General features: G+C 48.0%; 1 protein-coding gene across 1 annotated transcript in view; it reads left to right on the forward strand.

Annotated features, from left to right (window-relative positions):
• Positions 1 to 22,656, forward strand: part of LOC144499259 (anoctamin-9-like) — a 178,046-nt gene that overhangs the window by 149,742 nt on the left and 5,648 nt on the right. The window contains exons 18-20 of the mRNA XM_078221374.1: positions 8,130 to 8,223; positions 8,733 to 8,845; positions 10,705 to 10,924. Of these exons, the coding sequence (XP_078077500.1) occupies positions 8,130 to 8,223; positions 8,733 to 8,845; positions 10,705 to 10,924 (427 nt within the window). The remainder of the gene's footprint in view (positions 1 to 8,129; positions 8,224 to 8,732; positions 8,846 to 10,704; positions 10,925 to 22,656) is intronic.

Genomic DNA, 22,656 nt, shown 5'->3' on the forward strand with positions numbered 1-22,656 from the left:
TTGCCACGGCTTTATTGCGCTGTGTCAAGTCAATGCAGATATGGATGGACATGTTTGGCCTTGGGACTGGGATCATTCTGGATAACCAGTCAGTTGGCTGAGTGATGGGAAATGACCCTCAGTTTTGTCACCTTGTTCAGCTGTTGCTGCTCCTGCTTCATGAGTGGGTGGGATATTTTCCATGGCATGAAGAGACACATGGGCTTAGCATCCTTCCTCAATGTAATTCTGTATGTGGTCCTCAGTCACCCCAATCCAGCAAAGACACTCAGGAACTCTCTTTGAAATTTCAAACTAGGCCATTGCTGGTTGACCTTGTCAATATTCTATGAGGTTGAGGTTGACCCAGACTTTTTGACATAAAGGAAAATATTCTTGGTTGTGGATGATGAACAGGGTCTCATGTTCTTTTGTCTTTTTACCGGAGTGTTGCCTACAGAGTACCTTTTTATTAATATATAGAAACATAGAAGATAGGAGCTGGAGCCTGCTCCACCATTTATCACGATCATGGCTGATCGTCCAACTCAACAGCCTAATCCATTTTCTCCCTATAATCTTTGATCCCATTCTCCCCAAGTGCTTTCTAGCCATCTCTTGAATACATTCAATGTTTTGCATCACTACTTCCTGTGGTAATGAATTCCACAGGCTCCCCACTCTTTGGATGAAGAAATGTCTCCTCCAATGGAATGTTAACATCACAGGCAGGGCCAGCATTTATTGTCCATTCCTAATTGCCTTTGAGAAGGTGGTGGTGAGCTTCCTTCTTGAACCACTACAATCTCTGAGGAATAGGCACACCCACAGAGCTGTTAGCAAGGAAGTTCCAAGATTTTTGCCCATCAACAGTGAAGGAATGGTGATATATTTCCAAGTCAGGATGGTGAGTGACTTGGAGGAGAACTTCAAGCTGGTGGTATTCCCATGTGTTAATTACCCTTGTCCTTCTAGATAGTAGCGGTCATGTGTTTGGAAGGTGCTTGGTAAGTTTCTACAGTGCATCTTGTAGATAGTACACACTGCTGCCACTGTTTGTTGGTGGTAGAGGGAGTGGTAATCAAGTGGGCTGCTTGTCCTAGATGCTGTCAAGTTCCTTGCATGTTGTTGGGTCTGTATTCATCCTGGCAACTGACATCACAGTCCTGACTTGTGCCTTGTAGATGGTGGACAGACTTTTGGGAGTCAGGAGGCGAGTTACTCGCCATAGGATTGCTAGCCTCTGTCCTGCTCTTGTAGCCACAGTATTTATATGGCTAGTTCAGTTCAGTTTCTGTTCAATGGTAATCACCAGGATGTAGTGATGACAATGCCATTGTAAAGTTTAAAGTTTATTTATTAGTGTCACAAGTAGGCTTACATTAACACTGCAGTGAAGTTACTGTGAAAATCCTCTAGTCGCCACACTCCGGCGCCTGTTCGGGTACACTAAGGGAGGATTTAACATGGCCAATGCACCTAACCAGCCTGTCTTTCGGACATGTCAAGGAAAGATGGTTAGATTTTCTCTTGTTGGAGATGGTCATTAGCTAACACTTGTGCGGCATAAATGTTACTTGCCACTTGTCAGCCCAAGCCTAAATATTGTCCAGGTCATGCTGCATTTGGGCATGATCTACTTCAGTATCTGAGGAGACAGGAATGGTCCTAAATATTGTGCATTCATCAGCGAACATCCCCATTTCCTACTTTATGGTGGAAGGAAAGTCGTTGATGAAGCAGCTGAAGTTGGTTGGGTCTAGGACCTTTCATTGCAAGTTTGATGTCGCCTGCTCCATACAGATGACTTGTGGGTGGCATCAGCCTTTGGTCATCAGACACGGTTCCTTGTCTGAGAGGGCAATTACATTGGCTCCCATGTCCGAAGTTCGAGAGGCAACCATTTACTGAAATGTCTGCATTTCAGAATGAAAATTCCAAATCTTTGACCTCATTTTTTTTTTGTGTTTTGATTGTGTTTCCTCTTGATATGGTACCTTGAACTCCTGAATCACCTTCAGATCCTCTGTGCATCTGGTTGTTTTAGTTTTGCATAGCTTTCCAAAATATCTCATGCAGTTACAATTAAAACACTGTGCTGAGATTGCTAGGTATTGATTATGCCTGTGCGGTTGCTAAGCTCTACAGTGCTTGCATGGCTGTCCATCCTCTATTGGTCAGTTAGGGCTGTGGTCTTTTATCTGCGTCTTGTGAAAGCATGCAAGTGTGCAGTGGCTGTGGGGCGGACTCTGCGGGCAGAATCTTAGGCCGAGACGCTCCACGTGCAGGAATAATGGTGCACTCAAAATCCAGAGAGTTTTGAAATATGTGATTCTCGCTGGCAAGATCACATTTTGCAATTTGGGCGGTGTGATGCAATGTCAGGAACCACATTTTACTGCATTAACATCTCATTAACGAGCACTCACTCCAGATATTGAGGTTGCATGGAATATTCAGCAGACACCAGCGTTTAGAACATTTAGAACAGCTCTACATAAACGTGAACCTGACGCCTTCACCTCCGAGGGGGATATTTTAAGGTAAGCGCTTAGGCAGCCATTTCTCCTCAGCCTGCCTAATACTCAAGGGGCACCAGGGAGAATGCTGGGGACACGGGTAAGTACAGCTCAGGGCCGTGAATGAGGAGGGGTCAATCTCATCATACCGGAGGAACTGGGAGGTGGGTGTGGGGAATGGGCAGGTCAGATGTGCAGTTGATGTTGTCTACATGGACTTTAGCAAGGCCTTTGACAAGGTACCGCATGGTAGGTTGTTGCATAAAGTTAAATCTCACGGGATCCAGGGTGAGGTATCTAAATGGATACAAAATTGGCTTCTTGACAGAAGCCAGAGTGTGGTTGTAGAGAGTTGTTTTTCAAACTGGAGGCCTATGACCAGCGATCAGTGCTGGGCCCACTGTTATTTGTCATTTATATTAATGATTTGGATGAGAATATAAGGGGCATAGTTAGTAAGTTTGCAGATGACACCAAGATTGGTGGCATAGGAAATAAGCACCCTCAAAACCTTCATTCATATGACCTATCTCAAATAAGTGGCATGCTGCCCAGATACATTTCCCTCCCTTGTACTGAATCTTGTGTCCTTTGTTGTAGGAAACGACCCCGATGCACCCGCCCCATCTGGTGTCACCAACCCCCCTGTTGCTCCTGCTGACTCACCCCACAGCGGTTCAGAGGAAACCTTGGAGGAAAGTCCTGAGAAATCCTCCAAGGCCAGCACAATTCATTCAACACAGGCATCCGCCGCACAATCCACCAGTGCAGATACTATCACCACGGTGGGACAAGTTAGTGGTGAGGCTTCTGGATCACTTACTGGTGTGCACGACACAGCTGTAGATGCACATTGGGTGGAGGCAGGAATGTCCGAGGGCTCAGGCGGAGGTCGGCTGGTGGCAAAGAATCAGCTGGTCCCAAGCCAGGTACCAGGATGCTGGGATCGGTCATCCCGAAGCTGCTAGAAATGCATCAGCAGAGCAGGAGAGGCTGTTAGCAATACTGCAGCAACTGCGAGGCTGTTTGAAGGAATCCAACTGACTTCCGTCGAAGGAGGTGACGCTGGCACAGCGTGGTACCCAGGCCGAAACTGCAAGGATGGCGTCCACAGTGGAAAACCTGGTGCAGGAAATGGCCCCCATGGGTGACAGGGTCCAGGGCATCCTGAACACACAGCAGGCCATGGCGGAGACACAGCGTGCCATGGCCGAAGGTGTTGCTGGTATTCTGGAGACATACTGGGCCATGGCCACAGGTCTAGGAGGTATTCTGGAGAAACAGCAGGCCATAGTTATAGGCCTTGAGAGCTTGACCCAATCTCAAAGGGCTAAGGCTGAGGGGCTCCAGAGCTTGGCCTGGTCACAGAGCCCTGTCTGGGGGTTCCAGAGCTTGGTCCTGTCTCAGAGGGCCATTGCAGAGGGCTCGCATATCATGGGGCATAGAGTTGGACCTCCAGGACTGGCAGAGCCAGGTGATGCTGAGGCTTCTGGAGCTAACTCCAGCTGCCCCACCATACGCTGGAGTGTCCCCACGGCCAATGGGCACCCTGAGGGTGGAGGAAGAGCTGGAGTCCATGCCGGGGCCTTCCAGCCAGGAGACCCCGTACAGCCCCAGACCTTCTGAATCCCTTCTTCCTGCTACTGAAGCATCTCACAGGCATTGGAATGAACAGGTCTCCCCAGAGGACGCCCGCCAAGGGCATCACAAGCCACAGGGCAAGGAACACGGTTGAGCACCTCCACCTCTGATGTGCATCCTGGGGGGACATCTAGACATAGCTGTAAGCCTTGTAAGATTAAGAAGTGTAGAGTCATCAAGAGGGCACAGGTGAAGGACTGTACTTGTTAGTTTTAGGATAATAGGCACTGTTTAGAATCATGCACACCTGTTTTGTTGCACTGTCATATATCATCACTTAATGGCATTATGCTGTTAGTTTCACCAATAAATGTCATTGCACCCCACAGCTTTGACTAATCTGTATGTGATTCTCCATCCACAGCGATGACTGTAGCCCAACCACACACATAGAGGCACAGAATAGGCTCCCCTATTCCCAATCCCTGTGCCAGATGCCTGCCTGCCGTGGAACTCCAAGCGCTCATCCCAAGCAGTCCCAGCAGATGGGACTCTGTCGACCCATAATGACAGACAACCTGCCCTGGCATTCCCAGCACCCACTGGACCCTGGACTGACTCCCCAGGCCTTCCCTTTCCTCACCCCAACCCCCAGAGCATTGCACTGCATCCTCACTCAGACGTGGGTCCAGGCGCCAGTGTACAGTCGGAGAACAGGTAGGAGTCAGACTTGTGTTGCACCAGGGCTGTGTCACAGTTTGTCACACAGCGAGTCGTCATCACTCTCCTGCCTGGACCAATAGCTCGCTAACACAGGCAATCGAGGCCCATCACCCTGGTGTGATGTCAATCAGACCAATGGGGGAGGATAGTGTGGACAAGGGTGGAAGGAGAGGGAATGGTGGGGGATTATGGCTCCCAGAAGGTGGTGGGTGGGTGGGGGTCGCAGTTGCCAAGCCGCACGCCAACAATTGGGTGAACATTGCTGTGACGAGGGCCTCCCTCCGTGCCCTGCCCTGCCAGACCCCCGCCAGATGCACCTATCCTCCATCCACCGGTTCCTCCTCAGACTCTGACTCCACATCTTCCTGGGCCCGCTCCCCCTCCTCCTCCAGGATGTCTCACCACTGCTGCGCCAGGTTGTGGAGCGCACAGCAGACTACAAGGATTTGGGAGACCCTCGGGTGGCTGTACGGAGGGCCCCGTCAGTGGAACTGTGTTTTCAGGAACCCAACACACCACTCAATGATGGACTGGGTGGCAGCATGGGCCTCATAATGGGTCTCTGTATTGGTCTGTAGCCTCAGACAGGTATCTTCAACCAACTCTTAGCGTATAGACCTTGTCCCCCCACGAGCCATCCCGGCAGCCTGGGCTGGTACTCGAAGTGTAGGATGTAGCTTTCATGTATGCTTTCCAGGTGGCGTGCATACACGTGCATGATGTTCATCCTGTGGTCACAGCCTGCATGTTCAGCAAGTGGAACCCCTTTCTGTTGATGAAGCGCACTCCCTGACCTTGCGGAGACTGTAGAACAACGTGTATGCCACCTACAGCCCCCTGCACATGGGGCATGCCGGCAAAGGCAGCAAAGCCTGCAGCACAGGCTTCCTGTTGGGTTTGGCCCATGTTGAAGTGGATGTATTGCCAGGCTGGGCAAACAGGGCATCCGTGACCTTGCAGACACACTTGTGCATTGAGGGCTGCGAGATGCTACAGATGTCCCCACTGGATTCCTGGAAGGATGCAGTGGTGTAGAAGTTTAGTGCTGTTGTGACCTTCACTGCCACCGAGAGGGGGTGTTCTTCTATCCCTCAAGGTGCCAGATCTGCGAGGACCAGACATAGGTGCCACACTGTCTCCTTACTTAGATGGACTTGCGACGGCACACAGCTTCCATCAGCTCATCGAAGCACCTGCAGGTCCTTTAGATCCTGGATCTCTGCCTCCTCCATCCGCTGCACCTCTCCCCCACGGGAGGATGTGCAGCCCCGTCCTGGTCCCGATCAATGGCCCCCTGTCCTCCTGCTGCAGCCTCTGGCCTGGGTTCGCTTTGCAGTGGCTGGACGTCTCACTCCTCCTCATGGCCACTACAATGATTGCCATCTCAATTGCTGCCAATCCAAAATCCATACTTGTGTTTTGGGTGGGTGGGGGGCAGGTGGGGGGGAATGGTTGTTGGAAGGTAACAGAGAGAGAGAGATACAGGTAGTACAATTATCCATCCCGGGGCCTCACTCCCTCCCATCAACTAATGTTCCCATGAGTCTGGAAGCTGACAACCTGACACCATCCCCGATACCAATTAACACATCCTCACCACGGCGGGCATGGAGAGCATATGGGTAGCAGTGCGGGGTCCCCACTTGAAGCATAGACATGGGTGCAACCACTTGGATGTGTGGTGCATTGGCTTCCAGGAATGGCTGGCAGTTCAGCCAGGTGGTGGAGAGACACCCTCATGACTATCGTAGGATGGGTTCCCATTGAAGCCAATGCTGCAGAGTTCATGCAAGTGTGAGGAGCCATGTTAGCACCTGCAGAGCTCCTTTTTTTGGGGCAACAGCTGCCAGACTTGTTGTTTGCTACTGTTAGTGGGACCTGGGATTGAATGTCTGCGGTAAAGCACAGAGCATGCCAAGTGGACAGATAGCAGGGTAACCAGAGCAATATTCATGGAGTTGGTAGTTGACCTCATGTGAAACCCCTCGGGGGTGAGTCTGCAGCCAGGGGGAATTCACGCAACATGAGCCCCAAGCAAACGGCAACCCCCCGACCTGAGGACACCCAGACGGGCATTAGCCCCTCCCAAATCCCACCATGCCCTCCCACCACCCCCCCGCAACATGGTAGCAGCTGTGAAGTACCCCGCACTCAGGGGGGTTGGTGCTCAGTGGTACTCACCTCTTCGCTCTCCACACTACTGCTGCACCTGGCCAAGACTTTTATAGACCACCTGCGATTCGTGTGAATCTGTAATGTCACACTGGAGAGGTGGAAAAGTTACGGGAGGGGAGGAAACAGCCGTGCCGATCTCGTTAATGATATTGAAGTCCATTCAAATGCACACTAATAAGATTTGTGCTCATTTTGGGTATGAGACTGTTGGTGCCAGGAAAAAGTGGCTGGGAAGATACCAAACCGCTTGATGCTGAGTGCGAATCTGATTTTATGGCTCGCGCCCTATTTTCCGGCCTTCCACGCTAATTAACCAATGCTGCAGGGTTGGAAGATTGTACACCTGGGGCACTATTTTACGAGCAGCTCGCTCGGGCTTGGCTCATAAAATCCCACCTGAGGCCAACAGAAAATTTCATTCTGTGAGTCTTGCCTGCCCCGGAATCAGGGCAGGTGAGGCGGTAAAGTTCCGACACTGATGTTTAAGTGGAAATCCAGCCATTTCAGCTTTTAACATAAATTGATTCAAACATTTGTGGAAATAAATTCTAACAACACTAAATTAATCTTCAAAGGTTTTGTCGTCTAGATAATCAAAACTTTGTAAAGTGTTACAACAGTAATTATTTTACACTGTGGTCAAAGTGCTGCATCTTGCTGTTAATCACTCTTCTTTGTTGTTACTAGTGCTGGGCCAGAGATATTCTTCTGAATATATATAATGCTTGCTTCATACTTCTGACTGCATCAGGCTCACAACTTTTGAGTTTATTCAAGGGGAGGCAATGGCCTAGTGGTACTATTGCTAGACTATTAATCCAGAAACTAATTTTCTGGCGACCCAGTTCGAATCCTGCCATGGCAATTGGTGGAATTTGAATTCAATAAAAAATATCCGGAATTAAGAATCTGCTGATGATCATGAAGCCATTGTCGATTGTCAGGGAAAACCCATCTGGTTCACTAATGTCCTTTAGGAAAGGAAATCTGCCACCCTTACCTGGTCTGACCCACATGTAACTCCAGAGCCAGAGCAATGTGGTTGACTTTCAACTGGTCTCGGACATCTAGGGGTGGACAATAAATGCTGGCCGACCAACGACGCCCATGTCCCATGCATGAATTTTTAAAAAGTAACTTGTTTCATTCCAGGTATCGTGACTACAGAAGTGAACACAGCCATAAGCATACTGGCCAATTCTGGCACATTTTTGCTGCACGTTTGGCCTGTCTTGTTTTATTTGAGGTAAGTAATAGCTCCCTTCTTAACAGTGCAGTTACACTGTATTGAATACCAGAGCCCTAAGATTCATCACCAATTAAGCATTTCTGGAACCTAAAGACAAAGTAACTGTGTTTACTGACCTGTAAATTGAGGCAGAAGCTATTTCTACCATGTGTGCGAAACAATATTTCCCTCCTTCCCACCAGCGGTAAAGCTATAGGGAGAGATATTACTGTTCAAACCTGCCCTGCACAGGAAACAGGCCTGGGAACAAATTGCAGAAGATTTTTGATGGAAATATATGGACAGATGCGATGTGCACTGCTAATTGCAACCATAGAAGGAGAATGAGCTATAGATTTCTATATATCCTTAATCTTCTGCTTTGTAAAACGTTCACTATCTCTGTTTATCCCAATCAGTGTGAGGGTTTGTATTTTATTGGATATTATATAAGTAATTCTAATATGGTTGGTTTGCAAACAAAGTAAGGCTATAAAATCAAACAACTGTCTCCATTTCTGTTTTAGAATGTTGCTGTTTGCATCAAGTACCTTGCATGTTGGTTCATCCCCGATGTGCCAACGTCAGTCCGAAATGAAAATCTAAGAAAAACGTACTACCGATTAAGGGATGAGCTCAGGTAAGTTTTTGTTAGATTGATACTGAGATGCTATGAAATCCAGAGCTCTAAAAATACTTTTTTAGTCCCATGATGTGAAAATTCTAGCCCTTAAGACAACAATTAGATGATTGACCATTTACAAAAGCAAAATACTGCAGATGCTGGAAACATGAAATAAAACCAGAAAATACTCAACAAATTGGCCATATATGTGGCGAGAAAATAATAGTTAATTCAGATTGATTTAGATCAATCATCTTTCATCAAAACTGGGGAAAATTAAACAAGTGAAGAGGCAGGGGAAGAGGAGGAAAGAACAAAAGGAAGATCTGTGATGGGGTAAAATGTAGGATTGATTAAATGAAAAAAGGAATGATGGTCCAAAGCAAAAAGAGATGGTAATGGGACAAATAAAGAAGCAACAGGGGAAAGGGGAGGGGGGGGGGCAAGTAAAAATGCAGGTGTTGCATCTCTTGGGAAGGATCTGGAATGGTGTTGGGACTTGTGTCGCAGAGTGCTGTGCAGGGAGTGAAAGATGTGTTGGGTAGCAGAAATGGAGAATGATCCATTGAATATGGACCACTGGCTTGTGGAAAGTCAGACAAGGAGAAATTTTTTTGTGGTTCCGAAAGTGTTAACAGAACAGCAGGAAATGGAATCAACACGGTTAAGGGCCTGTCAGCTAAGGTTGAAGGGAATTTTTGGTTGAGATGAAAGGAAGACGTATCAGAAGCAGTGGTATCAAAGGTCGTGTCAGTGGAGAGAGAAACAGAGAATGGAATAGAGTCCTGACAAGAAGTGGGAGGAAGTGTAGTCAAATTAGTTATGGGAGTCAATATGTATATAATGAATATTGGTTGATAGCCTATCCCCTGAAATGGAGGGGGCAATTTTACAACTTTATCACGCCCGTTTTTCAGTGAGGTGAGGTCGTAAAATCGGGAGTGGACGAACAGGAAGGGCACCTATTTTCGCGCCCATTCCCATCTTACCAAAAAAAGGGTATGATCTGAAACTCGCCTAAAATGGACGAAATGTCAATTAGCATGCTTTTGCATGCATCTCAATATAATTAGCGCAGTTCACTCGCAATCATTCCACCTCACTTACCTCAACGACCTCATTTCTGGCAGCTGTAAAAGTGGCAAGTAAAACACTTGCTCTATAAAAGTATGTTGCAGGCGTATATTGTGGGTGAGCGAGGCAGTAGGTTGTTATGTGTACAGGTTTCTGTGCTGTGGGGGGAGGGGCGTGGTGGGTGGGGGGCGTGGTGGGTGGAAAACGGAAGTGGCCATGATGCATTCCAGCATTCCAGGTCGAGGAGGCCTGCATGTGTGCTGGGGTCTGGGGTGAACCAAGGTGCGGCTGGTGTCCAAAGTCGGGTCTTAGCACTGACCTCAGTTGTTAGCGCTGACCTTGGGTCCTAATAGGCGGGTGTGGGGCATGGGGAGTGTTGTGGAGAGTGTGGGCAGATGTGGGTGTAGCTGTATGGAGACCCTATTGATCCTCTCAATGTCCTCTCCCTTACCTGAAACAAACACACATTCCCCCCTTTCCAGATTTGAGAATGGCGTACCAAATGGTGCCAATAGATGTTGCTGTGATGCTTGTGGCTGCTGGTGCTGCTGAGGAACAGGAGGAAGAATTGTGAGCACGGCGAGGGCAGCCCAGACTACAGGCTGAAGCAGGAGGAGAGGGAGCCAATTGGCCCAAGGGGTGGGCCAGAAGAGTGAGGGTCTGGCGACCCTGACACTTCCGCACACGGATGTCATTTGTGCAGCAGTCTGACAGCATGTAATGGCGCAGGCTCCGGCTCCAAAAGGAGACAGTGTGGCACTTGTGCCGTCTGCTGCAGGACTTGGCACCTCATGGCACAGGGGGCATCTACTCCCCGTGAAGGTCACGGCAGTCGTAAACTTTCATGCCACTCAATCCTTCCAGGCTGCCAGCGGGGACGTCTGTGAAATCTTGCAGTCCTCCGTGCACAAGTGCGTGAGGGAGGTGACGAAGGCCCTGTACACCCGGGCTGAGCAATCCATTATTTTTGACCTGGGCCAGGCCCAGCGGGAAGCCTGGGCTGCAGGATCTTCCGCCATTGTAGGGATGCCCAATGTGCAGGGGGCCATTGACTGCACACACATCGCCCTGAGCAGAACTCCCAGCAGTTCAAAAACAGCCGTACCCTGGAGGGCCGGACCGGGACGGCCCTGGCCAGCTTTCTGGTGTCACGAACGTATCCATGCTACCTTGTTCATCCTGCTGCCCTTGATCCCTGCACCGGGATCAGGAAGAGAGAAGTCAGAAGGCGCAGTGATGGCTGCTCTGGGTGGAAGGCCCAGCATGGGCTGCAGCCCTTCCTCCTCCCTTGGAGTGCAATGGGCTCCTGGGTCATTCCGTGGGATGCCAGAGCTTCTGCATTGAGCTTCAGAAGATCCAGTGTCACCTGGCTCTTCCAGTCCTGGATGCCCACCAGCGTTTTTGCAACGGTGGGTGACCCCTCACCGATGGCCCTATGAGTCTGGGGCCATCTGTCAATGGCAGCAGCAAGTGCCCTCTAAGACTGCACCATGCTCTGCAGCCCCTCAGCATGTCCCGTTGTGAGTGGGCCATGCTCGGAAGGGCTACTGCCATAGCCCGCTGTGTCTCGGCGCTCTCCCGGAGGGTCTCCTGCAACCTGTTGGGCCTCTTGGCCATGGGCCACAGAATGTCAGTTAGGCTGCCGAGTGCCTCAGTCATGGCCCTCAGGGACTCCATCGTGGCCCGCTGCTCCATCGGCCATGGCTTGGACCCTGCCACTCATGACGATGATTTCCTTCTCCAGGCTTTCCACTGCAGACGCCATCCTTGCAGTGTTGGCCTGGGTACCATGCAATGCTGGCAATAGCTGCTTCACCTGAAAGCTCTGGGACTCCTCCCCAACAGCCTCGCAGTTCCTGCAGTGTATCTGACATCCCCTCCTGCATTGCCCGGCTCTGTTGCTGCATCTCCAGCAGCTGAGGGAGAACTAATCACAGAGATGCAACATTTGGCCTGGGGCTAGTTGAGTCCTCACGTCCGGCGGGCGTCCACGTGTCAGAGGCCTCAGACGTTCCTGTCTTCACCCAATGTACATAACAGATGTGTTGTACAAACCACAGAGTGACCCAGAACTTGACCCACTGAGGTGATATTCTCTGGGATGATGAATTATGATGTGGAAGCTGTCGCAAAGCTGATGCCAACCTCAGAGTTTTCCTCCTCCCTTTCCTCTGAGGATGTCCTGTGGAGTTTTAGCGGGAGTGGCGGGGGGTGGGTGATGTCAGACGGGCCTGGTGCATCTGGGTTGTTTCCTGCAGCACAGAACAGAAGGTTGAGTGCAAGGGAGGGACAGGATTCTGGGCTGCATGCAACTTATTTGAGATATCTCAAACATTTGGAGAATTGGCAGGTGCTCACGTATGTGTTGCAGCTTGGCTGTCACTGATGGTGCAGTCATCATCTTCCCCTGCCACATCCAGTGCCCGCTCCTCGAAACCGGATAGAACTCTTAGATCGGGCACACCACCCACTCTCTTTTGCCACTCCCGATTATTGTAGGCATTCTTCTCCTAAGGGGACAGAAGGAGGCATGTAAAGACGGATGGTTAAAAGCATGCAGGGTGTCAGGGGATGGCCCTCAGAGGGCAGGGTTTGTGTGGCAACTCAGGGATGCGGGGGAGGGGGGGTGGGGGAGAGGTGGAGGCAGGTGCTAGGGGGTCAGGGGTTGGAAGCAAGCATGGTGTCGGGGGGTGCACACAGCAGGGGTCAACTATGCCAGAACAGGATGTGCACTCACGCATGCTGCCCTTATGAGGTCATTGATTTTTTTACCGGCACTGGTGGCCTGTTCTCCGTGCCAGTGATCGGACCGTGCACTGACTGCAACTGCCACCTAGGCCGCTCTGCCTTGCACCCCCATGCTCAATGCCTGTCTGGGGGGGGGGGGGGGGGGGGGGGGGGAAGGTGTCCCTCCTCTCCTCTACCGCATATAGCAGCCTTGCCAGCTCTTCCTTTGTAAATCGCGGTGCAGTTCTTCTGGCAGCCATCCTCATGCCCTGTCTGCCTGTCTGTCCATCCTTGGGGCTTACGTAACAGCTCTCCCTTGTTAAGATAGTTCAGCTGCAGACAGCTTGGGGAATCACGTGCCCGTTAGGGGATTCCAGCAAGATTACATGCAGTTTGATTTGTTGCACTGAGGGGGAAGCCAAGGCAACATTTGCAGGTGTGCTGATAGGGGAGTGGGTGGGGGGAGGACTGTGCTCCTATGGTGATGGGGGGATGGTGACAGGGAGACTCTGCAAATGAGGGGGAGGGGGGGAGTTGCACACTGTCATCAAGGACATGGGGTGGAGAGTGGGTGAGGGACACCCTGCAATCGGTGGGGGAGGAGGGAGAGTGTGTGAGGGTGGGGTGTCAGGGTGTGGGATCCGTGGGGGGAGGTCGAGACCCTGTGGGAGGGTCTCCGATGTCCGTGAAGGGTAGGGGGAGGCTGTGTCCACGGCTGGGGTAGGGAGGGTGCTGGAAGGGGAGCTGCCATTTTTAAAGTTTTTTGCACGCATTTTGTCGTCTGATCCGAGCTGCTGGCTCTCAGGCAATTTAAGCTCCCCCCACCCCATGCGAGTTTCCGTTTCTGCTGCTTTTTTTGTCTAAGCGCATAAAATCGCAGATTTGAACTTGCTCAAAAAATGGGTGTGAAACTCTCCAGTTTTCCCACCTGTCCTGGTCTTAGAATCTTTTTGGTAAGATCGCCCCCGGGGACACAGGTTGAGGAAAGGAAGGGGAGATTTGGACAAAGAACAAAGAACAATACAGCACAGGAACAGGCCCTTCGGCCCTCCAAGCCCGCGCCGCTCCCCGGCCCAGGATTGAATCCTGAATCCAGGATCCCCGCCCAATTTTCCAGCCTATCTACATCCTAATATCCTATCCACCGAGCTGTCCCTCACCGCTACGATGCTTTGTTCATCACAACCTATTAACTCACCCCCACCCCCATTCCAGACCATGTGATCTCCAGGGAGAGGCGAAAACCCAGAGTGAAAACCCCCAGGGCCAATATGGGGAAAAAAAATCTGGGAAATTCTTCTCCGACCCCCTGAGGCGATCGAAACGAGTCCAGGAGATCACACTGGCCCTGATCAGAAAATGCTTCCCAACCCTATTCATTTCCACTTCTGCTTTATGAACACCATCTGAATTCCCTGCCCCCGAGACAGGTTCCCAACTATCCGCAGTCTCGCTCTGTACTGGCACCAGCAAGATGATCATAGAATGAAGCCTTGAAACGAGAAACAAAGAACAATTAGCCCGCGCCGCTCCCTGGTCCAAACTAGACCACTCTTTTGTATCCCTCCATTCCCACTCCGTTCATATAGCTGTCTAGATAAGTCTTAAACGTTCCCAGTGTGTCCGCCTCCACCACCTTGCCTGGCAACACATTCCAGGCCCCCACGACCCTCTGTGTAAAATATGTCCTTCTGATATCTGTGTTAAACCTCCCCCGCTTCACCTTGAACCTATGACCCCTCGTGAACGTCACCACCGACCCGGGGAAAAGCTTCCCACCGTTCACCCTATCCATGCCTTTCATAATTTTATACACCTCTATTAAGTCTCCCCTCATCCTCCGTCTTTCCAAGGAGAACAACCCCAGTTTCCCCAATCTCTCCTCATAACCAAGCCCCTCCATACCAGGCAACATCCTGGTAAACCTCCTCTGTACTCTCTCTAAAGCCTCCACGTCCTTCCGGTAGTGTGGCGACCAGAACTGGACGCAGTATTCCAAATGCGGCCGAACCAACGTTCTATACATCTGCAACATCAGACCCCAACTTTTATACTCTATGCCCCGTCCTATAAAGGCAAGCATGCCATATGCCTTCTTCACCACCTTCTCCACCTGTGACGTCACCTTCAAAGATCTGTGGACTTGCACACCCAGGTCCCTCTGCGTCTCTACACCCTTTATGGTTCTTCCATTTATCGTGTAGCTCCTCCCTACATTATTCCCACCAAAATGCATCACTTCGCATTTATCAGGATTGAACTCCATCTGCCATTTCCTTGCCCAAATTTCCAGCCTATCTATATCCTTCTGTAGCCTCTGACAATGTTCCTCACTATCTGCAAGTCCTGCCAGTTTTGTGTCGTCCGCAAACTTACTGATCACCCCAGTTACTCCTTCTTCCAGATCATTTATATAAATCACAAACAGCAGAGGTCCCAATACAGAGCCCTGCGGTACACCACTAGTCACAGGCCTCCAGCCGGAAAAAGACCCTTCCACTACCACCCTCTGTCTTCTGTGACCAAGCCAGTTCTCCACCCATCTAGCCACCTCCCCCTTCATCCCATGAGATCCAACCTTTTTCACTAGCCTACCATGAGGGACTTTGTCAAACGCTTTACTAAAGTCCATATAGACAACATCCACGGCCCTTCCTTCGTCAACCATTTTGGTCACTTCTTCAAAAAACACCACCAGGTTAGTGAGGCATGACCTCCCTCTCACAAAACCATGCTGACTATCGTTAATGAATTTATTCCTTTCTAAATGTGCATACATCCTATCTCTAAGAATCTTCTCCAACAACTTCCCCACCACGGACGTCAAGCTCACCGGCCTATAATTACCCGGGTTATCCTTCCTACCCTTCTTAAATAACGGGACCACATTGGCTATCCTCCAATCCTCTGGGACCTCACCTGCGTCCAGTGACGAGACAAAGATTTGCGTCAGAGGCCCAACGATTTCACCTCTCGTCTCCCTGAGCAGCCTTGGATAGATTCCATCAGGCCCTGGGGATTTGTCAGTCTTTATATTCTCTAACAAACCTAACACTTCCTCCTTTGTAATGGAGATTTTCTCCAACGGTTCAACACTCCCCTCCGAGACACTCCCAGTCAACACATCCCTCTCCTTTGTGAATACCGACGCAAAGTATTCATTTAGGATCTCCCCTACTTCTTTGGGCTCCAAGCATAAGTCCCCACTTTTGTCCCTGAGAGGTCCGATTTTTTCCCTGACAACCCTTTTGTTCCTAACGTATGAATAAAATGCCTTGGGATTCTCCTTAATCCTGTCTGCCAAGAACATTTCGTGACCCCTTTTTGCTCTTCTAATTCCCCGTTTGAGTACTTTCCTACTTTCTTTGTACTCCTCCAGAGCTCCCTCCGTTTTTAGCTGCTTGGACCTAACATACGCCTCTCTTTTCTTTTTGACCAGTCCCTCAATTTCCCTGGTTATCCACGGTTCTCTAATCCTACCCTTCCTATCCTTCTTTTTTACAGGCACATGCTTGTCCTGTAGCCCTAACAACCGTTCCTTGAAAGACTGCCACATACCAGATGTGGATTTACCCTCAAACAGCCTCTCCCAATCAAGAGCTGCCAATCTCTGCCTGATCCCAATAAAGTTAGCCTTCCCCCAATCCAACACCTTACCCTTGGGACACCACTCATCCTTTTCCATCACTATCCTAAAGCTAACAGAATTGTGGTCACTATTTGCCACATGTTCCCATACCAAAACTTTGAAGACCTGACCGGGCTCATTCCCCAGTACCAGGTCCAGTATAGCCCCCTCTCTAGTCGGGCTGTCTACATATTGTTCCAACGAACCCTCCTGTACACATTTTACAAATTCCTCCCCATCCAGAGTCCCTGCCCTCAGCGATTTCCAGTCTATACCAGGGAAATTGAAGTCTCCCACTACAACAACCCTATATTTCCTGCACCTATCCAGTATCTCCTGACATATCCATTCTTCCACTTCCCTTGGGCTGTTGGGGGGCCTGTAGTACACCCCCAACATAGTGACTGTGCCTTTCCTGTTTCTAAGCTCCACCCAGAGTGACTCGTTACACGACCCCTCTGAATTGTCCTCCCTCTGCACCGCTGTAATATGCTCTCCAACTAATACCGCTACTCCCCCACCTCTTTTGGCCCCTCCTCTGTCTCGCCTAAAACACTTGTGGAGATGAGGGATGGATAAAAACGGGCAGTAAAACTAATAAGATTTTCCTGTTCAGGGCAGATACCAGTACAGCCATTGATGTACTGGAGAAAAAAAGTGAGAGGGGTTCTGGGCAGAACGAAAGCAAAAAATATTTCACAAAAAAGTGTAGCTAGGGCTTATATGAATTCCTATAGCAACACCTTTGATTTGGACGAAATGAATGGAGTCAAAGAAGAAATTGTTCAAAGCAGACAACAGAAGCTGGTGGTGAATGAGGTTTAGCTGGGCCTCCATTCAAGTAGAGAGAGCTTCAGGGCGGCACGGTAGCACAGTGGTTAGCACTGCTGCTTCACAGCTCCAGGGTCCCAGGTTCGATTCCCGGCTCGGGTCGCTGTCTGTGTGGAGTTTGCACATTCTCCTCGTGTCTGCGTGGGTTTCCTCCGGGTGCTCCGGTTTCCTCCCACAGTCCAAAGATGTGCGGGTTAGGTTGATTGGCCATTCTAAAAAATTGCCCTTAGAGTCCTGAGATGCGTAGGTTAGAGGGATTAGTGGGTAAATATGTAGGGGTATGGGGGTAGGGCCTGGGTGGGACTGTGGTCGGTGCAGACTCGATGGGCCGAATGGCCTCTTTCTGTGCTGTAGGGTTTCTATGATTCTATGATTCTATGATTCAGTCCATCCCAGTTGAATCCGAGGTGTAGAGTGTTTGGGCGCCCATGGTGAAAAGCTGAGACCAGAAAATTAAAAACTTAAGGTAGTGAGTGAGATTGTCTGAAAAAGCATGAAATTTGATGGGATGATACTAAAAAGATGGAGAAAAAAATAGAGCGGAGATAGGAAGAGATCAGCTGTATGTCCGTTGGGGGATGGGGAGTGGAGGGGAGGGGGGGGGGGGGGGGGGTTGCAGTTGCTGGCAATAGTGATGAATCTACTATTGCTGTTTGTGAGTGAAGTGACAATCCTGTTTGTGAAGCTTGGGAAGGAGAAGTATCTGTGCAGAGTTGTGGGCATGAAAATGGTCACCTACTGTTGGCTATCACCCAAAGTCAAAATTTGAAATTGTTTTTGTAGATAGGATTATCACATTATGATAGAAACATGAGGGGAAATCAAGAATGATCAAAGATAAGTATTTGTGTTGCTTGGACCTTTTGAAGTTATTCAAAATATTTTTTCTCTTTAGGCTTTTAGCATTGAAAACTCCACTAGCTTCACGCAGTAATGTGCCGAATTACCAATTAATTGTGTGAAAGGTATGAAAATAAAGATAATGCTCCAAAGATGATTGCCGAAGAAAGCTGACTGCCAATTTGTCTGAGAATACAGTGCCATCTATATTTCTGCACTGGGTTAAGCAAACAAAATGGAGAAAGATGAATTTGAAAAAAAATCAATATTTCATGCAGCTGAATCCAGTCAGTAAAGGATGTACTATGCTGTCATCAAAATGGGCTGCAGCCAAAAAAATACAAGATGGCTTTGTTCAGTTTGACACTAATGAAGCTGACCAATGTTCACGTTTCTTCATGGTCATGGTTTAATGTTTTCCTAAATTCTAACACAAAAGCATATCAGACTTGTAACAGGAACCCATCAGTATTGCACTCTGATAACCTCAATTTTTAACTTTATTCAAACAGTTTATGAAGGCACAGTGCATGTAATCCTAAGGAGCCTGCCAGACCCCAGGCTCGGTAGAGTCGTGAGCTTCCAGTCTTATAAATGACAGTTCTGTGCACACCAACTCCCACACCATCCCATCAGTCAGAAAATCTGGAGAGGTTGTAGATCCCAATCTGTAAAGTCCCAGAGGCTGAAAAATCTGAGTGAGTTCAGGAGATCTCAATTTGAAGAATCCGATAGAATTGTCAATCTCTGGAATTAATTGGACCTGTGGTGAAAGAAGACTAAGTTCTAAAAGATCTAAAACTAAATTATGTCCATGTTTAATCAGAAATCAAGTGTCCATCCTGTACCTGTAATTACAATTAAAAATTAGAAAGGGGACATTGGGAAGTTGAAACAATTTTTGGTTAATAAATGTTGCTGTCCCAATCCAGGATGCTTTGGTTTTAGAAACACAGAATTTTTATCACTGTTTATTGATTTACAGCCTCACCTTTCCACCCAAAAGGACGTACCAATACCGTTTGTGATATCCTTTCTTCCACATACATCTAATTGGTTTGCATTTAGCCATGTTATATTTCAAAAGAACAATGAAATACTAGATAACTGAGTAGATTTTTAATCTAATTTATTTGTTTGTGGAATATGGCCATCACTGACAAGGCAGAATTTATGCCAAGAGTATTAACAGTCAACCTTATTGTGTAGAACTGCAGTTATTTGTAGATCAGACTAGATAGGTATTGTAAGACTATTTCCCTCACGCATGTTAATGACCCGATAAATATTTACAACAGTTTGTTATATTTTCCTCATATTAAATTGAAAATAATAGTGTTACAGTCATCAAAACTCACCCAAACAGATGTCGATCGATCATACACAGATGGAATCAAGTTTTTGTTAGCCTAAAGAAGGTCCCAGGCTCCTCAGACAGTCCATTTCAATTGCATTGTTGGAGATCAGTTTTTCTATAGTAATTGTTTTAGTTTTATCCACCCCTGAAAGCACGATCTTGATGGTGAATAATTTCATGTGTAGAAACAGAAGAACCTTTGCCCAATTGATCAATCTTTATGTGATGGCATCATATCTGAGCCTGATTCTGCTCTAACCCAGTGTTCACAAACCTAGCCTCTTACCTAACCTTGTAGCTGCAGTATTTATGTGGCGAGTTCAGTTAAGTTTCTGATTAATGGTGACTGCCAGGATGTAAATAGTGGGGGATTCGGCAGTGGTAATGTTGTTGAATGCAAATGGGAGATGGTCAGATTCTCTCTTGTTAGAAACGGTCATTGCATGGCACTAATTCAAATATTGCTTTTCAGGAGCCTAAGCCTGCACTTCACAGTCAGAGTCACTGGACTGCAGCCAATAACAAGAATCTTAAGACCAGTTGTAGTTCTAAACTATTAATGTGACTGAGATCAGTTAACTCAATACAGACTGCATAACAAACCTTCTGGTTTGTATGGCTTAGTGTTGCAATGGAGTTGTCCTTTCTCATTGAACCATGGGAGCTGGTAGGTGTCATGAACTTGAAATTTCACAGTTGAAATGCATGGCATGGCATTCGTATGGTCCATTGAAGAAACGTTGTGAATTGATACTAGTTCAGGAAGCAGATAATTTGCAGGCTCCTCTAATTTTTCATATAAACTTTGACAGATTGAAAACAATCAGGATTATATCATGTTGATTTCACCCTAAATAGCTAATGGCTGCGATCTTACCATTTTGCCCCGCCGGTCGATGGGTGGGGCAAGCTGGTAAGATCACAAGAGAGCCAGGAAATAGGGTTCGCACCCAATTTCACCTCTCGCAATCTTACCGGCACCAGACATCAGGCAAGATAAACCTCCCACCTGAATATTTAAATTCTATTCAAAGTAGAATTTAAATATTACAAGTAAGCCAGGACGCAATCATCCGGGCTCACTTGCCTCTGCTGCCCTGTCGGTGAAGGTTCTCTCTGGCGAGGATTACGTATGGTCTCCATCAACAGAGACCAGATATGATGGCCTTGTCAATAGGACCGAAGTCTTTTGAGGCCCATCTGGGTGATCCAGGCACCGGGCAGTGCCAAAGGCAGGGCCTGAGGGAGGCAGGCCTGAGGGGGGGGGGGGATGCTGTGAACACTGCAATAGTAATTTGAGAGTGGGAGGGGGGGACGCTGTGGGCTCCGCAACCAGCGATCGGCCAGTCCATGTGCAGGGTGGGGCGAGCTCGGCTGTGGAGCCCCGCAATAGCGCTGGGGGAGGGGGGGCATGCAGGTTGGGGGAAATCGGATGGCCAGTGCGGACGGGGGGATCGGTCACAGAGGCCCAGTAGCTGGGGGAGGCAGTGACTGACAGATATCTGTGAACACAGAGATCCGAGCATGCACAATGGCACCTGCTGCTGCTAACTGCCATCTTTCTGTGAGCTTTGCCTGCCGCCCCCCCCCCACCCCCTTCATTGTAAAAAATGAAGCAAAATCTAGTTCCTGCCAGCAAGGGAGGGGGGGGGGGGGGGGCTTTGCTGGCAGGAACTAGATTTTGCTTCATTTTTTACAAAGTGAGTTTAGATTCCATTTTTAACTCGCCCAAAATTACAGTGTGATTCTCTCCCATTTTCATGCTGCTTTGGCACTTCAAATTCTTTTGATAAGATCACCCCCAGTGTCTCTTTTTCATCAGTGTCAGCAGTGAGTTTCTTTCCATAGCTCATCAGCAAATGCTAAGTTAACTGATCTCTGTTACAACAGGAATTGGCTTCAACACCTTTGACTCAGTGAGGAATATAGATAGTAGGCCTGGTTCCTACTTCTGTCTGCTTAGTAGTGGCCCCTTGCTAGAAAATGTAAGTGTACAAATTTAGGGCAAGAAAAATCGAGCTTATTTGGAAAACCTCTCATAGTTAAAGAAGATGCCAACACTTAGAATTTTCAAGGAAATCAGGTGGGCAGGCCTTGGCCTGATCTGTTGCATCATAGAAAGCCACCCGCACAGAAGGCATGGCCAGAAAACCCAACCAAATGTTCCATATTCTAATGCAACTACTCAAATTACTGGGAGTGGAGTGGGGTTAGACCCCAGTTCAGTGTTAGAAAGCACATTGGTTTGTTGATAATCGTTATATTTCTCACTCTGTAAAGGTTCCAGGCACTCAAATCTTGAAGGCATTGATCCAGTCCAGGACCTTCATTAAAAAAATGTCCTGAGTCTTTCCTAAGGGTGATTTAGTCCCCTTTAAATGGGCTCCCTCCCCTCCAACGGCGCCTCTTTGATCATGGTGTGCTCCCTGTTAGGAGCAGATGTTGCACTAAGAGCTCACGTCACAAAAGTAATGACTCCCAACATATTAAAATAATACAGGTCATACTGGTGGACAGACCCTTATCTGGCAGGAGGAGGAGAATTCAAACCTCTCTTTGCTTGCACACAAAGAACGGTGAACTGAGCTAAACCTGGATGAACCATACTGCCATTGAAGAAAATTGTGAAATAAAAATATACTTATTGACTGTAAATAACTGTCCTTGAGCCAAACTTAACTCTTTGAATTGAGATTCTGATTGGAAATGTTATAAAATTAAATATTGCTGCAGTTTGGATGTTAATTTCCAACACATTTCTGCTGTTCTGTGTAGGACTACTGATTGTTGTGATTTTTACCTTATCAATTTACTCGGCTTGTGATTAAAGCTTTGTGTAGAAACTGCAAACTCATATCATTTACTTACATTTTGCTACAATCGTTGTTAAAGAATATATAAATATGATGTAAGGTAGCAAATACAACTTGTGTTAAAACAATATAAATGCATATCCGTTACATTTTTGAGTTTTCTGTTTTGTTTCTTGCGTCTTAGATCATTTTCATGAGTGAATTCCAACTGAGCATGGCTTCAAGTGTGTATATCCTTGCCTTGAGATTAGCTTTCAATAGTGTGCCTAGGAAACAAGAAAACCATGTAGCTACTCAACTTATGGTTTCACAATGTAAACTGTAGAAGATCATATGTTAAATTTAAAATATGAAGCAATTGTTTTTCAAAAATATGATCATTATAATATAAATAGTCAATCTTTCATACCATTGCAAATGGAGATTCAATCATGAGTGCTATTTTCATTCTAGCAATTAGAGGGTCCAAAATAATTGGAACATGGCTAAAGTAGGAGTGTAAAGATCAAGATGAGGGTGGTGGAGTGAAGTAGAAGGGAAAGGTATATTGAGTCAG

Source organism: Mustelus asterias, chromosome 9 (genome assembly GCF_964213995.1).
Source record: "Mustelus asterias chromosome 9, sMusAst1.hap1.1, whole genome shotgun sequence".
Taxonomy (NCBI): Eukaryota; Metazoa; Chordata; class Chondrichthyes; order Carcharhiniformes; family Triakidae; genus Mustelus; species Mustelus asterias.